Source organism: Pseudonaja textilis, chromosome 2, assembly GCF_049901715.1.
Source record: "Pseudonaja textilis isolate UNSWEBS1 chromosome 2, rPseTex1.2, whole genome shotgun sequence".
Lineage (NCBI taxonomy): Eukaryota > Metazoa > Chordata > Lepidosauria > Squamata > Elapidae > Pseudonaja > Pseudonaja textilis.
Genome location: NC_141991.1, coordinates 117867560 through 117885171, shown reverse-complemented (window position 1 = coordinate 117885171; position 17612 = coordinate 117867560). Strand labels below are relative to the sequence as shown.

The following is a 17612-nucleotide window of genomic DNA, read 5'->3' as shown; positions in this document are numbered from 1 at the left end:
ATATGCACAAGGTCTTACAAAAGTTTTCTATTTTAAAAGCTTTCTTATTTTAGAAAATTGCTTGAGATCTACAATACTTAGCATGAATCATAGCAGTACAATTTGTACAGACTAAACATTAGATATGAATGCTGGTCTACATGTATAGTCCAAAAATAATCTTTGATTAAAGATGGATTTTGATGGAATTTTATTGGTGTAAGATTTAAAAGATCTCCCTAACCTGTGTATTAGGTGACCCACTGGAAATAAGTTACAATGTGCCTCCAACCCATTACCATATTTATTAAATTCACAAAAGAAACTGTCAAATGAAAGGCTTCAAGTACTATTTCAATTAAGCAAACATTATTGTATTTTTGCTGCAATAACGAAAATCTTACTCTCTAATCTAAGGCCTATTAGCAATTATTATGTGCAAACCTGACATAAAGGAATTTGCAGATAAAATAAATTGTCTAATGAAATACCCAAAAATAAGGTCTGTTCTTATATAAATATCACAGTTGGAATGGAATGGGATGGAGTGGAGTGGAGTGGAATGGAATGGAATGGAATGGAATAGAATAGAATAGAATAAAATAGAATAGAATAGAATAGAATAACTTTATTGTCACTTTGAATGTACACTGATCGGCATACATTAAAATGAAAGTTCATTACTGAATCTCTTATTTTTAAAAAAATCAGCTTGTGCCAGCTTGAAATCAAGGCACACATAAAGATATTCAGACTGGGTTGATGGGGAAATCATCCCTGGTGATATGATTGGCTGAATGATATACTACATTGAAACTTGCTCACATTTTTTATGACAGTTGAACATTTTTTCCATAAATGTTTCATTTCTTGAAGTACCTTTAAAATGGTTCAGTTTCCCCAAAACATATCTGCGTCTTGAACATAAATTACTTTCTGGCATATTTGCAGCTAAAATTTCTGACTATTGTAAAAATTGGTGTCCATTTATCCTTTTTCTCCAGCTTCTGGTACTTAAAATTCCGAAGTTAAGTAACCTTTGTTGCTTAGCTTATTAGCATTAAAAATGACTGCCTCAGGTTTGCCCATCTCTGACCAACTCAGTTTTCCACTGATGTAAACCCTCAAGAGAGAAATTTCCTATATTTAAAACCACAAATTGTAATGTTCTTTTCAACAAGTTACATTTAATTCCACACGGGACATTTTTATAATTTTGAGAATTAGTATGATCAACCAATTAAGAATGAAGTTTCTTATTTATATTTTTCATATCAATTCAATACTTTCCAAAGTGTGGAGGAAGCTCAATGTGAAGATACTTACACTTCCGACATTGATTTAATGTCACGATTAAAACTATGAAAATGAACTTTTGCAATAACAAGGGCCTGCTTTCTCCAAAGAGACTTATTGCTTATCGCACAAGATTTTGTCCTAGACAGCATTAACAGGCTTTGCTCTAGTTCATTAACAGAATTCCTATCCATTTTGTCTTCAGCTTGCTCTAAATTAAAAACGCCAAAATCTAGGAAATAAAGGAAAAAGGAAAAAGAAAAAAACATTTTTAAACTTATCTTTTCCAACTAGCTCTATAACTCTTGGCATCACATTGTTAGCAACATTTCATAATTTATTAAATTAAATATATCAGCACATGCTCAACTATATTTTTTTGAGAACATCACCACTATTTATGGGAGAAAAAAATACACACATCCACATACATATACTCTTAAGGCACAATTCTCAGAAATAAATACATTATTATTTTCTTGGAGTTTTGATCTTCTTGTACTGTAAATGTTTAAAAGAGTGTGTTTTTGAACAGAAATCTCCAAATTACAAATAATGCTAAGATGAAATATTAATACATTCATCATGAAGTTATACAATTGATTCTTACCCTGTTGGTCAGTGTCTGCTTCAACTTCCAATTTGAAAAACACATCTTCTAAAGTTGAGGTAGAAAGACCATAAGAAATAACACCCAAATGGGAATGAGTTTCTAAATCAGCAAAGAGTGCTAGAGGGAATGGAAGAGGAAGAAGAATTATTTCCCCAAAAAACTTTGGAGCAGCTTTCTTCATTCCTCTCTTCTCTCCTTTCTTCCTTATCTCCCCCTCTCTCTTTCTTCATTCCTCTCTTCTCTCTTTTCCTTCCTTCCCCTTTCTTTCCTCCTTCCCCCCTTTCTTTCTTCTTCCTCTCCTTTCTTCTTCCTTCCTTCCTCTCCCCCTCATCCTTCCTTCCTTTCTTCTTCTTTCTCCTCCCTCCCTCCTCCCCCCCCTCCCTTACTTCCATTTTCTTCCATATAAAAGTAACAAGAGTGCTTTTGAATACCTTTTCAGATTATTTATTGACTTGGAGTTGGGCTAATTCTGTAAGACTCTGAAGGTCTTACAGATAATCCTCAATTTATAACCATTTGCTTAGTAAATGTTCCAAGTTACAACAGCACTGAAAAAAGTGACTTGTGACTGTTCCTCACACTACCACCGTTGCAATATCCCCATAGTCACTTGGTCAAAATTTAGACTCTTGGCAACTGGTTCATATTTATGATGGTTGCAGTGTCCCAGGATCATGTGATCACCTTTTATGATCCTCTGACAAGCAAAATCAATGGGAGGCCAGATAACCATGCTACTAACTTAATAATTGCTATGATTCCCTTAACAGCTGTGGCAAGAATGGTCATAAAATGGGGCAAAATTCACTTAACTGTCTTGCTTAGCAATGGAAATTTTGGGCTCAATTGTGGTCATAGGTCAAGGACAACCTATACTTCATTAAAAAAAGGGAATGCAACAATAGGAGAAAGGAATCATATGCATTCAGGAAATACAGTTCTTCAAGGAAAAAGTATCATGTAGAGCAGGGGAGTTAAACTCACGGCCCACAGCCTGGATGCATCACATGCTGGCCACGTTCCCACCCGGTTCAGCAAAGGGGAAAAAAATTCCCGATACGTTACGTGACGCCACTGTGATAACATGAGTTTGACACCGCTGATATAGGGGCTCAATACCCTTCTAAATCAAGGCTTGGGGAACAGCTACATTTTCAAAAACTTCTTGAATATGACCAAGAAATTCATCCTATGAATCTTGGGGACAAGGGGAACTGCTGTTCCAGTAGATTGGTGCTACAATTGAAAAGATGTTCCTGGATCCTGATAAGTAATGGTTGGGAGACATTCAGCCATTCAGGGAAGGGACCTTAAGTGTGGTATTAGCCTTGAGTCATTGTGCAGGTCCAGAACTGACCTCTCCCCACCTTAAGTTTCATAAAACATTATCTATCTGTTCCCAGGCTGAGGCTGGTAGTCTGGGTATATTCCTTATTATAGACAGAATATAATAAATTAGTGAGGTTGAATCTTAAATGTTTAGGTCCAGTTACTTGTGCCTGACAGTAACATTGTTTAATCAAAGGGACCTAGAATGTCCCTAGAAACTCTGCCTGGCTTTACAGGATGGGCAGAAACTATTGGAGATATATGAAATATGTCATGGAGAAAATCCTAAGTGGCAACTGTTACAATGAACTGTGAAGTGCACATTATGAAACAGTGGTATCCATTGCTTCATAATGTACCATGAGCATATAGCTGCATTCCGGGCCAGCTGCAACTTCTGAGTGGTCCTTAAAAGCATCATGCATGGTCCATTGCAACACTCGACTCTGATGTGATTAAGGCTTGAGTGATTGTCTAGAATCTCCTAATCTAGGAATGGGCACAGCTGGTGCCTGAAATGAATCTCTTCAAAAACCTTCCTGTTCACAGCTGCCACCTGCTCTTTGAACAAGAGCTGCAAGTTGAAGAAAACCACAGACTGTTCATCTACTACCCCGTCCAGGACTAATAATGAACTACTACCCCACCCAGGACTAATAACGTAAAATTCCTGGAGTCAGAAGAGACAAATCATCTTGCTGGAATTGATTCTGAGTCTGTTCCTCTCCATAAAGACCCACACAATCTCCAGACATTGGAAGCATTACTTGAGCAGTCCAGAGTTGAGATAGCATACATAAACTGGGTATTTTTGTTGAAACTCAGAAGAATGGAGCACAATACGGAGAAAAAATAGCCAGTTGTTTACTTTAACTGGAATTGTTGGGCTCCAGGTATGCAAAGAAAGAACAAAAAACAATAAACAGAAAATCCCCAGGTTAAGAACGAGTTCTGTTCCTAAATCTAATGTTATTTGCCTTCTCCCCGCCCCACCGCAATCCTTAGCAACTTCTCATAGCCAAGGAACGTATGCAGCCCACTCACACAACTAATCGATCACAGCTTCCCCCTCACAACTGTACCAGAACTCTCCCAGACTGCTCCTGTTTCAAAACACTCAGCAGCTAGGAAAGTGCTTGCTGATATGGCCACTCTGGCCATTTCGTGCCTCAGATTTCAACTTCAAATTTTCAGTGGAGCAAAAGAGAAAAGCTGTACCTGAAAATCTGTCTGTATCTTTATATGGTAAAGCATAGACAAGTTGCTCTTCAGTCTCCTTTAACAGACTGGCTCCAGGGATGTGCTGCCTGATCAAGAACGCTGTACCTTCTGTGTTACAATACCTGTCTATCTGCATACTAAAGATCAAACACAAAGCAGGAATAAAAGCATTGTTGCTACATCACGGAACTCACTATTTTTAAACATAACAAGCAAGATTATAATAGAGAATGTGCGCTAGGATCCTCTTTAGTAGTTCATAGAGTATATTTATAATTATGCTATCTAATTGCTTTAGTCTAGCAAAATTCTGTCTACAAATGAACAACAATAAAGAAAAATATTCAGAAGTAACCCCATGTGTTGTTCTTGGTTCTTGGGCCTGACAGATAGGATCTATAGTAAATGTGTTGAAGTTTCATGTGGGTGGCCCTTTTTCTGTGGAACATCATTTCCCTGGAGGTACAGTTGACATGTATCTTGTTGCTTTCCCAAAAGATGTGGTTTTGTCAGCAGTCCTGGGCAGTGGTCGGATTCAAATTTTTTTACAACCGGTTCTGTGGTGGGTGTGCTTGGTGGGCATGGCAGAGGAAAGATACTGTAAAAATCTCCATTCCCTCCCCACTCTTGGGGGAAGGTTACTGCAAAATCCCATTCCCTCCCCAACCCACTAACCTGCTTTCCAGCTCCCTTCTCCTGTGCAGGGCAACAAAAGAAGACCCAGGAGATCAGCTGGGACTCAGGAGGCAGGGAATAGATGGGGGCGGGGCCAGTCAGAGGTGGTATTTGCCAGTTCTCCAAACTACTCAAAATTTCCGCTACCAGTTCTCCAGAACTGGTCAGAACCTGGTGAACACCACCTCTTATCCTGGGGACTCCAAAATGGAGATGACAAAGTGATTTGACTGGGTTGCTGTTGATATGGGGAGATGGGAGTTTTATGGAGTTTTATATTCTGGATTTTTAAATGTTGTAAGACGCCCAGAGTAACTTATGAGTTTAATAAATAAATAAAGGTGTCAAAGCACTACAACTGGTGCGCTGGAGGAATATGGCCAGGATTGGTGAAAAATGTTCTTTTCTTCATTATAGCAAATCTGTTTGAAGGCTCCTAACAATTGATAGTTTTCCTCTACTGTTTCTATTTTAATGTCATTGTAGTGTGCATTATTTTTTAACCACAAACATTCCATTATAGAACCAATAAATAAATGTTAAGCTTCAAGAAGGCAGATATGTTATGATCTATTCATGTTTGATTACTTGAATATTTAATAAATTTATTCAGATAATTTTACTGTTATATGTGCAGCTCATACAATGTCAGCTACTTCATATTTGCGGATGAGAAAACAGCATTATAAGCTATGTAAAATACAAAGCATTTAAATTTTAATTATTTAACATTTTAATAGCCTGCCCACTATTCATGGATCCTCAGGATGTATTACAAACTGCCTTTTTTACTAAGTTTGCTAATCATTATTGCCCTCCCAAAAAACCAATAACTCACACTCTTCCTACATTTCAACCCTCTCTTTCATGAAATAAAATTATGATGGTTCAGAAACACTTTATAAAGCTTAGGTACAAGTAATGTAGTTGGTAAAATCTATTTGAAATAGGCAGTGAAGCTAATAATACCTCAAATGATAGCCAATTCCCCATTTTGTCTTAAGGAAGAGAGAGGAGCCAAGACATTTCAGCATTCCTCGAGAAATCACAGCTTTCCGATCTAAAAACAAGAATACATGGAATCTTCAGTTATTCTTTTTTAGACGATAACCATCAAAGGAATAACTGCTGTATTCATGGGGTGCATATCACTCAACATGCCTGCAATGATGTCTGCTTCATCCATGAAATGGGTACTGAATACTGTCACAGAATTTGCTTTTCTGTTTTTCAAGAGGTTCCAAACAGTTTGCCGTGAGCATGGATCCATACCAGTTGTTGGCTCATCTAACAGCAATACCTAAATAAACACAAACACACACGTATCATTAAGTAATCATTTTGAACACAGCATAAATAATCTTCATTAACTTTATTACTACTTTGTATCAAAACATATGTGATATGATCACAAAATTAAATGTGATAAGGATATAACCATTATAAGAAAGCAATGAGCAAAGTAAAAAAGAAATTTTATAAATTTTATAAATTGGTAAGACCACATCTAGAGTACTGCATCCAGTTTTGGTCACCACATTATAAAAAAGATGTTGAGACTCTAGAAAAAGTACAGAGAAGAACAACCAGGATGATTAGGGGACTGGAGGCTGAAACACATGAAGAACGGTTACAGGAACTGGGCTTGGCTAGTCTAGTGAAGAGAAGGACCGGGGGAGACATGATAGCAGTCTTCCAATATTTGAGGGGCTGCCACAGGGAGGAAGGGGTCAAGCTATTTTCTAAAGCGCCTGTAGGCCAGACAAGGAATAATGGATGGAAACTGAACAAGGAGAGATTTAGCCTGGAAATAAGGAGAAACTTTTTGACAGTGAGAACAATCAACCAATGGAACAGCTTGCCCTCTGAAGTTGTGGGAGCATCATCACTTGAGACTTTCAAGAAGAGATTGGACTCCCATCTGTCAGAAATGGTGTAGGGTCTCCCGCTTGGGTGATGGGTTGGACTAGATGACCTATAAGGTCCCTTCCAATTCTGATTATCTATTATCTGTTAAATTAATGTCACCAAAGTTGAAACTCATAATTTGGAATTCACAATAGAAATCACACAGTACAGTAGTCCTCGATTTATGATCACAATTGAGTCCAAAATTTATGTTGCTAAAAAAAGAAAGTTGTTAGTTGAACTTTGCCCCATTTCATGACGTTTCAACATAACATTTGAACATTTTACAACCGTTAAGTGAATCACTTCAGTTGTTAAGTTAGTAGCATGGTTGTTAAGTGAATCTGACATCCTCACTGACTTTGTAAGAAGTTTGCAAATAATAATCACATAACCCTGGGACAATGTGATTGTCATAAATACATGCTAGTTGCCAAGTGTCCGAATTTTGATCATGTGATCACGGCACTGTTGCAATGGTTGTAAATCTGAAAAGCAGCCATAAGGCACTTTTTTCAGTGCTGTTCTACGGTCACTAAGCAAATGATTGTAAGTTGAAGACTATCTGTATCACTTTTACAGTTTAATCCAAAATAGCTTTATACCAGTTGTAGCAAAATATTTATACTGTGGGCATATCAACACCAGTGGTAGGATTCAATTTTTTTTACTACCGGTTCTGTGGGCGTGGCTTGGTGGGTATGGCAGGGGAAAGATACTGTAATCTACAGTTGGAGGTGGTTAGTGCCAGTTCTCCGACCCACTCAAAATTTCCACTACCGGTTCTCCAGAACTAGTCAGAATCTGCTGAATACCACCTCTGATCAACACCTAAGATTTACACTGACTCTGTCCTGTGGCTGTATCAGCAAGTCACCTTTTCCAGACTGAGGTAACTACATAAATAAACAGCACAACATTTAAAAACCAATCTTCCTCAGGAAAACCACAATATTGCTATAATCACATTAGTTATCAAGCTAATCTGCCCAGTAGCACTGATAATCTTTTGATATGTTGCTGTTAAAAGACAGGCACTGGTCATCGTTCAGTTATCAGAACTGACAAAGGTTACAAGCTAAACAATCACTGAAACAATGATCTGTTTTCACATTATAAATTATAATTGATATGGGTCAGGGGTGGGATTCAAAAATTCTAGCAACCAGTTCGCTGCCTGGTTGCTGGGTAGGCATGGCTATGGTGGGAACTTCTGGGAGGGCTGTTTTTACTTTCCCAAGAGTCCGGAGGCTTCACCTGGGCCTTTGGGAGGGCGAAAACAACCTCCCCTGGGCTCTTGAGACCCACCAGAAGCCTGAAACAAGCTTGTTTCCAGACTTCCGGGAGGGCCATTTTTCACTTTCCCAGTGGTTCAGACGCCTCCCCCGAGCCTCTGGGAGGGCGAAAACAGCCTTCCCCAGGTTCTGGTGGCCCTCCGGAAGCCAGAAACAGGCCCATTTCTGGACTTCCGGAAGGCCCATTTTTTCCCCCCTCCCAGAGCCTCCACGTGGACCCTGCACTTACCTGCATTGCATGGAGACTCCTGGGAGGGGTAGGGCGGGATGGGTGATGCCAGACGGTCAGTTGAAATACCGTTCAGTGAACCAGATGAAAATTTAACATTCGGTTCGCCTGAACCGGTCTGAACCAGTAGAATACCACCCCTACTATGGCTGCTATGTAATTGACTCACTGTATCAAAATTATTTCATTTATTTTTACTGTAAGCCTCCCATAATCACATTCTGTATGTGAAATGAGCATTACATAAATTGATTAAATAAATAAATATGGTCAATGGAAATTATAATTTTGCAATGGAATCAATTTTACAAATACTTGTAAGATGAGATGCAAAAAACAAAAATGCTTCGTCCTTTTGATGTTTACCTTTGGATCTCCAAGAACTGCAAATCCGACTGACAGCTTCCTTTTCTGGCCTCCACTCAAGGTTTTTGCTTGGTTATCTTTAAAGAACTGCATATCCAAGTCTAATAAAACGTTCTGAACCTTAGAAAATCCAGCAGAAAAGGGGTTATTATGTATATATTATGTATTATAATAATAAAATATTATGTATTATTATGTTTATTAATTATACAAGCTTGTATACCACCCAATTCAATCTAGATTCTAGGTAGTTTAAAACTGAAAACATTAAGAACACCCATAATAACTTCACACATTCTCACATCTAGCAATCAGCTGAACAGCGCAGTCAAGTGTTATCCTTTCCACCAGAGATTGATTGGAAGAGATTTTGTGATGCAAAATTTATACACGTATATGTACACACATAAGCATAGATATAAAACTTGTTAAAAACAAGAACTGTTAGGAGCATTTGATTTGATAAAAGATATTTCCTTACTGTGTCCCTAGTTTATAAGTTTTCTTAAAATATGAAATGAAATTAATCATTTTAAACCTAAATTACACGCTTAATTCTATATTCTAATTTCCAATTGTCTTAGTATAAATTTTTTACTAATCCAGGTATATGTATGTTAACTTTTTAAAAAACATACGTATTTTAATGGGCTTCAACTTGATGAATGGTATGATGATTTATAGTCTTGCTGGAAAGAAGAACATTCGGTAATTTTATTTTATCAAAACGATAACAGTGGGCATGGAATATAAGTGGTATTTAACTGACTCACCTCTTGTATTAAATCATTGGGAGGTATGCCTTTAACAGAGGCAATAATTGATAAATTCTCTTCCACAGTTAATACATCAAAAAATATATCTATCTGTTGGCAAACTCCCATTATCTTTCTTACATCTAGCATTTCATCTATTTCAGAAACTTGATATCCATATATTGATGCAAAGCCTAATTTATAAAAATAGTGAAGATAATAAGTAATATGGCTAACAACAGATAGAATACAGTGAAATAGGTATAGCTATCATAATACATTAAAAAATAATAGAGAAAAAGAGTCATTTGCTATAATAGACTGCTCAGGAAACCTATATGAAATTTTTATGAATTCATATTTGACACATTGTACACAATTTACACATGCATCAAAGGGGAATGGGACATTATATCTTAAGCATTTTACATACGTGAAGAACAACAAAGAGGATTTTAATGGACAAGATTTTAAAAAGTGGGCATAAAAAAAGAAAAATAAAGACATTTTAACAATAGATACCGTCAGATGGTGGACACAATCCACAAAGAATATTCATCAAAGTTGTTTTGCCTGTTCCACTGTGTCCAAGCAATGCTGTGATCTGACCTTCATATATGTCAAAGGATAAATCTATTAAAAAAATAATTAGTCTTGGGATTATATATATATATCAGTAAGCACTGCTACTATCCCCATCATAAACATTTAGAATGACATTGAAAGAATATTTTAATGACTCTTAAGTTGCATGCATTAGCATATACTGAACTTAATTAAAGTCCTTGGAGAATTAACAAATTCTGATTGTTAAGAGTTACTCGCCTATATCACTGTTAACAAAGTGCAAGAATTCCAATGTCACAGATTACTGAAAATTAAACACTCTTACTTTTCAAAGCCTCCACAACTTCATCATTTTTAACAAAAGATTTCTCAATATGGCTGATTCTGAAAAGAAGACAGGCAGATGCAATTTTTAAGAACAGATACACTTTTTAAGAAATCAGAGTATATTGTAGTTTTTACATGCATGATGTGTAGCTAGTTTGGGCCAGAACTAAAGACCACATGGAATAATGGAGGTTTCTCCCAGAGGACAAGGATATTTATTTCAAATGTGACACTATTCAAACAATTATCCATCTTTTACAGAGCCCCCTGGGACTGACATGTACACAGGAGAGTTGCTGCTTGGAAATACCCATGCCATCACTATGGCCCAGTATTGGGCTAGAACTATATAAATTTATGCTTATTAAAGTTTTAATCTTTTAAAATTTAAATTAATAATTTTCTCCCTTCTAGTTCCTGCATTTCTGACACAAGATGAGATGAGATGAGACATGCATGGGAGTCTCTTTCTTGATCTGGTCTACCTTCACGGCTGACATACAAATGTTTTTGATGATGTTGTAGTAAAAGGGTATGGAAACCAATGCCAACCAACATCCAGTATGGATTGTTTTCCCTTGGGCTATATAAATCATGACAGCCCTATAAGGAACACACACAAAATAATTTCACATGGCAGAGTAAGGAATATTTATATGTGGAAATTATCATGCAATATTTAAATGGCAGATATTTATTTTCCATATTCCTTAACTTAAAAAAGAAAAATCAAACTTAATCTGTCATACCTGATAGCTTCTTTTCCCTTAAATTCAGAAGGTATAGGTTCAATGACCTGATTGAAATCTAGGTTTTCATTACCACAGCTCTCATACAATTCTTCATAATTTTTTGTCTTTTTTATCCAAAATGAAGGCTTTAAAAAAAAGAAAAAACTCCGTCGCAATCCATATGCTCCTAGAAATAAAATACCCATAAATAAAAGGGTAAATGTTAAATATTTTGGAGTATTGGGGCAGTTCAAAAAGGTGGTTTTAAACTATGTGTACAACAATGAAAAGAATTGTTGGTCAAGATCTAATTTTCCCACTAGCTTGCAATATTTCATTTTTGAACACCACTCTTTTTGGGGCAATTTTTTGGCCTCCACATCCCATTTTCAGCCTCTGTGCACCCCATTTTTGGCCTGTTCCAATTCCCGCTGTCTGGAACGAGTCAAACATGGGGTGTGCAGAGGTCAAAAACAGGATGCGGAGGCCAAAAATGGGGCGTGCAGAGGTAGCAATAGGCGATGGCAATCCCTGCAGCCTAAAACAGCTGATCGTCGGGAGGCTGATCTAAACAACAATTAGCTGCTTGTGCTAATCAGGCTGTGCTGAAGCTGATCAGGCTGTTTGCTGCAAGGAGGCAAATTGTTAGGAGGCAGGGGGAGATTTTTTTCTTGTTTTTCTCCCCAAAAGCTAGGTGTGTCTTACACTTCGGAGCGTCTTGTAGTCCAAAAAATATGGTAAGCTGTGCAAACTCAGCCAATTTTAGTTTAAACAACTCTTAAGGTTTAATGTAGATTGGCTTAGCACATTTTTTAAATTAGCAATAGTACTTAGACTTATATACTGCTTTACTGCATTATAGCCCTCTCTAAGTGGTTTACAGAGTCAGCCTAACACCAACAAACTGGATCCTCCTTTTACCGACCTCGGAAGGATGGAAGGCTGAGTCAACCTTGAGCCTGGTGAGATCTGAACTGCCAAATTGCAGGCAGCTGGCAGTTAGCAGAAGTAACCTGAAGTACTGCACTCTGCGTACTGAGTGCCACTGCACCATTGTGGCAAATTAGTTCATTGTATATGTAAATAGTCAACTTGCAACTGATTGCTTAGTGATCATCTGACATTATGATGGACTACCCCGAAAGATACTTACAACCCACTTATGAAGTTCCGACAGCTGACCACCTCCCAACAGTAACATGATTGCATTTCTGGTGCTTGGCAACCAACCTTCCTTTACAGTTGTTTACAGCATCCCACAGTCATATTTTGCTGAAAAGTGTCATTTAATTCTGGTTTGGGGCAAAAATACCCCAGAATGAACAATGGGTTCCCTTAACAACTGTGGCATTTGCTTAACAACTGCCACACACAAAAAAGTTGTAAAATTGGATCAGTCATGTAATGACTAGCTTTATGACCATCACAACTTAAAACCGCTAATGAATGAGCAGGCTCCATTACAGTTGTAATTCAAAGACTATATGTAATGCCTTCTTTTTGAGCTTCTGTAACATATATGAATGTTGTGGAATGTTAAACGCCATGGAGGCTCTCTCTCACTAAGACCAAGTTTCAGATTCAAAATTACTTCTTCCCTACTTAAGTACTATGTCTGAATGATTACTGAATATATCTCACCACTTACATTGTTTTCCAGTTCTAATAAACATACCTGGAATCACCTGATCAAAATAAATCCCTAGGAGTAGATACAGCATGCTATCAAGAGCCAAGAGCGTAACAACAATAATTAGTGGATAAGGGCCGTGGGTTAAATGTGAGAAAACAGCTCCATGTTCATAATCTTCCAGGTGTATAACCTATAATCAAATGTGAAAGTGCTGCAACATTAAATTGTTAAGGAAAAGTTAAGAGTTACATAACTCTAATTATCAGAGAATAATGAGAGGGAAATCTCCCCCAAGCTTAATTCAGATTTGAACTAGCAGCTACAAGCTAATGAATGCTCAGAAAACAATACCTCTGTGTTTATTAAGTTTTCTTCTCTCCAAGCCTTCATTTCTGGTTTACAGCTGGCAATACAATAAAAATTGTGGCCAAGACAGTAAGAAGTGTAGCAACATGTAATAAAGAGGCTATATATTTTACATCTTTCTTATTTTAAACTAAAGGCTGCAGCCACAGACACCCATTACTATTTTGATAAAAAAACATGGCTGAAATATACATTGTGATGTTCTAATACAAATCCCACCCTTTTGTATGTGTGTCCTGACATTGGATGCAAGAGGCTAGTCACGAGGTTTCCATCAGGATATCATGACATATGTTGTATCACTTGGCTCCTTTACCTCCCACAAATACCTATGACTGTAATTTCACATTATTCTTATAATTTATGCTAATTCTCCCTCATGTGCTCCATCCCACTGCAACTGCATTCTGCTATAGAGGTGTGCTGGAAAAAGCAATTTCTCCAGAGAACCCAATGTATGGTTTAATGGTTCTGGTACATAAAATATACTCTTAAGCAGAGAGAAAAACAGAGTGGAATATTTTCCTGCCAAGAGGGAATAGCAGGAAAAAGAGTTTTGCAGCTTGAATTTATAGCAAAACAGAACTGACTGGAAGCGACATTTATATCAAAAGCTAATATTAAAGCTCAAGAAAATCTATGCCTATATCTAAGGAAATACAAACTTATAAAAACCACTGATTCACTGTGGTAATGCCATACAGACAGTATATAGTATGAAAGCTTATGATGTGTGATTAGTTCTTTTCATTGAAATTGAATGCCAACCCACAAATCTCTGTGCGTATTTTAATTAGGAAGGAATTAATGCACAGCTTTCAAGGTTAACAAGACATACTTCTCATTTTAAAAATAAAATTCCCATTTGAATTGATAAATCCATTTTTTTAAAAAAGTATTACATTTGCTGAATGTTTGAATCAAGGATATATGTGACATGTATCGAAGTAGAATAAAGTTTAGTCAGTCACAAATAATAGTAACAAGCCAATAGGATGCTTTACTAACCTGTGCAACTCCAACTAAAAATGTGCACTCACACAGTGGACTTAACGACCACACAAAGGATTTTGGGAAATCTTGCAGCAGGACAATAGTCACACCTATAGCACCAAAAGCCACAGTCGTGAAATACTGTGCTGAGCCGGCATTCGACGATTTCTTAAAAAGCGATGTTAGCATAAATGCAAAGGAAATCTAAAGAAAAATAGAAAACACGTTTTAGGGTGCAAGAAATCTCACTTCAAAATGTCAAAATGAGACTTTTATATGTGGCCACCTATTTCAAAAGACAAAAAGTGATGTCTATCTCACAACTTATACAGAACTTCCTACAGAGAGTACAGTATGCCAGCTTCCCCAACTTTATGCCTGCAAATGTGTTGGGACTACATTGTTTACAGCATGGTATAATTTCAGGTACATTTCTGTGTATGCATATTTTATCTTTGAAAGAGAGACTGTCCTCACATTTGAAATTTCAAACCTCCTACATACTAAAATTGTTGTGTTCCAATAGAGCAAAGGCCCTATTAAAAACTTCCTCATTCTGGGTGATACAATTATAAATTTAAAACATTAAACTGAGCAGTACTCAGAACTTAAACTGAGTACAAGTTGAATAGAATAGAATAGAATAGAATAGAATAGAATAGAATAGAATAGAATAGGAGTTGGAAGGGACCCTGGAGGTCTTCTAGTCCAGTCTCCTGTTCAAGCACGAGAACCTATACTATTTCAGATATGTGGCTGTTCAGTCTTTTCTTTAAAAAACTCCAGTTCTGGTTCAGCTTCCTCCGCTTCTTACCCATCAGACATTACTGTTATCAACCAGCAGCCAAAATGTGAAGACTGGTTTCTAGAAAGAATCAAATCAATGTCTGCTTAAAGCAAGGCTTGGACTGCTATCTTAGATCACTCCTACTAAGATCATGGAGAGGCCTTAGTGCTGGGGCAGGTGGATAGCATACTGAGATACCTACTCTCCTTAAGGAAGGGCTTTCCTGGGCAAATAGCTTGCCTTTTACATAACTATGCAATTATTATCACAGAACATCTTTGTTTAGGTTTAAAGTCTTTTCTGTCTACACGTAATTTTAATATGACTATGTTAAGACATTATGAAGTTATGTGGAATATTATGGTGTGATCTAGGTTTTTGGTTTGTTTCATTTATGGCCTTGTCTGGTAAAAAACAACAACAGGGATTTTATTTTCCTTTTTGCAGCTTGACTGTCTGGCTCAGGGGTGTCAAACTGGTGGCCACGCCACAGGCCACGCCCACTTCAGCTCTGCAAAGGAAAAAACATCACGAAATGTCATGTGATGCGGCAAGTTTGACACCAGTGTTCTAGCTCTACAAGGGAAGAAAATTCATCTATATAAATAATACATAATAATCACTTTGTCATGTGGGTAAACTGCTATATTTTTGTTTAACATTCTGGATAAAGTACAGGTAATTCATAACCGATTACCCTAATAGAGCCTGCCCATTATGGGTATAAGCAGTGACAGCATAAAACAAGTCACCCATGACTGACTCATTTTTTTATTGCAGTTGTTAAGCGAATGCCACAGTTGTTAAATTAACCCATTTTTTGCTATGGGTTATTTTTGCCCCCCAAATTAAGTAAACATTCTAAATCGCTGCCTATGACTGAAGGATGCTTCAAACAGCAGTAAATGCCGGCTGGTTGCCAAGTTCCAAAATGCAGTCATATGACAGCAGCGGTGGTTGCGGTCTTAGCTGTCAGAACACAGTTCTAAGTACCTTTTGGGGGAGGTCTGTTGTAACTTCAAATAGTCGCTAAAGTGACCAGTCCTAAGCCTAAGCTTACCTGTAATATTACTGAATCCTTTGAGATAATTATTTCTTAACTGAATGGGTTTTTCATGAATGGGAAATGCATAGTAATGGGGTATTATCCTTAGGACTGCAAAATTATTTGGAATTTATTTCAAAAAGTTGTTTCAAAGTATACAGGGATGTGAATATAGATTTATCTATATTTCTTTAAAGCAGCCACGGCTTTCCCCAGAACTATGTGGTAGCTGCAGAAGACCATTTCAGGATCCTGAGCTGTGAATATCTTCTAAATTCTCATTCCCACATGTTTCAAAGCAACTTTGAGAAGTGTTGAATATTCACATGTAATACTGTTTCTGTTGTGACAGAATACGTATGGATGATTTGGATAGTTACTCATTTTCCTGTGCTGTTCTTTGTTTAAAGCAATGCATTTGCCAGAACTACACAAGTTCCTGGCATTCATCCCAAATGCAAATGTCTGTATTGTTGCCTATCTTTGTGAAAAGATCGTAGAATTATTCCCTAGGAACATCAACAGCGAGGTGGAACTCACAATTGTTAACACAGTATCCACAACAGAGTGACAAGGAGTGCATTCACACACAAATACACACACACACACACTTACGGAGGATATTCCATATAGGAAAAAAAGAAGAAATATCACAAAGCTGCTACTTTGAGGAAAGAGTGAAGAGAATGTTGCAATGATCGACATGAGAAAGGACATAACAAATATCAGACTGGAGTATAGCAAGACCCAAGACAGCCTAGAAAAAAGAAGCACAAAACAAAGATTTGTGACTTTAAAGTAACCCATGCAAATTATTAATTTGAAAGAAAACATTCAGGGCAATGAAGAGGGACAGCACTTCCAGAAGTCCTTACATGAGATAAATAAAGCAAAGAAACACAGAACTATAGCAGATTTTATAACAGTACAAAATATTTGCTGTGTGTATGTATCTCTTGTAACATATTAGATTAATTAAACTTCAAAAGAAGATAGTTTTCTATTAAGTAATGTCTATTAATGGGTGAAAAACAATTGATATTAGATTAACTTATGTTTTTTTAGTGGAAGGAATATAATTATTCACAGGTATTATTTTAATGAAAGCACTACTATTCCAACATGTTAAAATAAATTGTTTTAAATTTTATCTAAAAATTACATTTGAACCTGAGATTTATCCTAATGCTAATATTATCTCCACAGAAAGAGTTTTCCTCTGGATTCCACCTTGCCATCATTCAAGGTTCCATCATTCTCCATTTATCCTCCTTCCCCAGCTGATGCTATTTATTTTTCTATTTGTATTTACATTTACATTTATTAGGACAGAGCCAGTTTGGTGTAGGATTAAGGCATCAGGCTAAAACTGGGAGACTTTGAGTTCTAGTCTTGCTTTGGGCACAATGCCAGCTGGGTGACCTTGGTCCAGGGACTTTCTCCCAGCTCTAGGAAAAAGCCAATGGCCAAGTACTTCTGAAAAACCTTGCCAAAAAA

General features: G+C 37.0%; 1 protein-coding gene across 1 annotated transcript in view; it reads right to left on the bottom strand.

The window, feature by feature from the left end:
* The window catches only part of LOC113436984 (cholesterol transporter ABCA5-like), a 47677-nt gene that overhangs the window by 18463 nt on the left and 11602 nt on the right, over positions 1-17612 (bottom strand). Inside the window, exons 8-20 of the mRNA XM_087925027.1 lie at positions 16731-16872; positions 14299-14487; positions 12967-13114; positions 11310-11478; positions 10559-10617; positions 10189-10299; positions 9685-9860; positions 8912-9031; positions 6275-6413; positions 6083-6173; positions 4436-4575; positions 1886-2005; positions 1306-1507 (exon numbers count right to left, since the gene is read on the bottom strand). Coding sequence (XP_087781153.1) covers positions 1306-1507; positions 1886-2005; positions 4436-4575; positions 6083-6173; positions 6275-6413; positions 8912-9031; positions 9685-9860; positions 10189-10299; positions 10559-10617; positions 11310-11478; positions 12967-13114; positions 14299-14487; positions 16731-16872 — 1806 coding nt within the window. The remainder of the gene's footprint in view (positions 1-1305; positions 1508-1885; positions 2006-4435; positions 4576-6082; positions 6174-6274; positions 6414-8911; positions 9032-9684; positions 9861-10188; positions 10300-10558; positions 10618-11309; positions 11479-12966; positions 13115-14298; positions 14488-16730; positions 16873-17612) is intronic.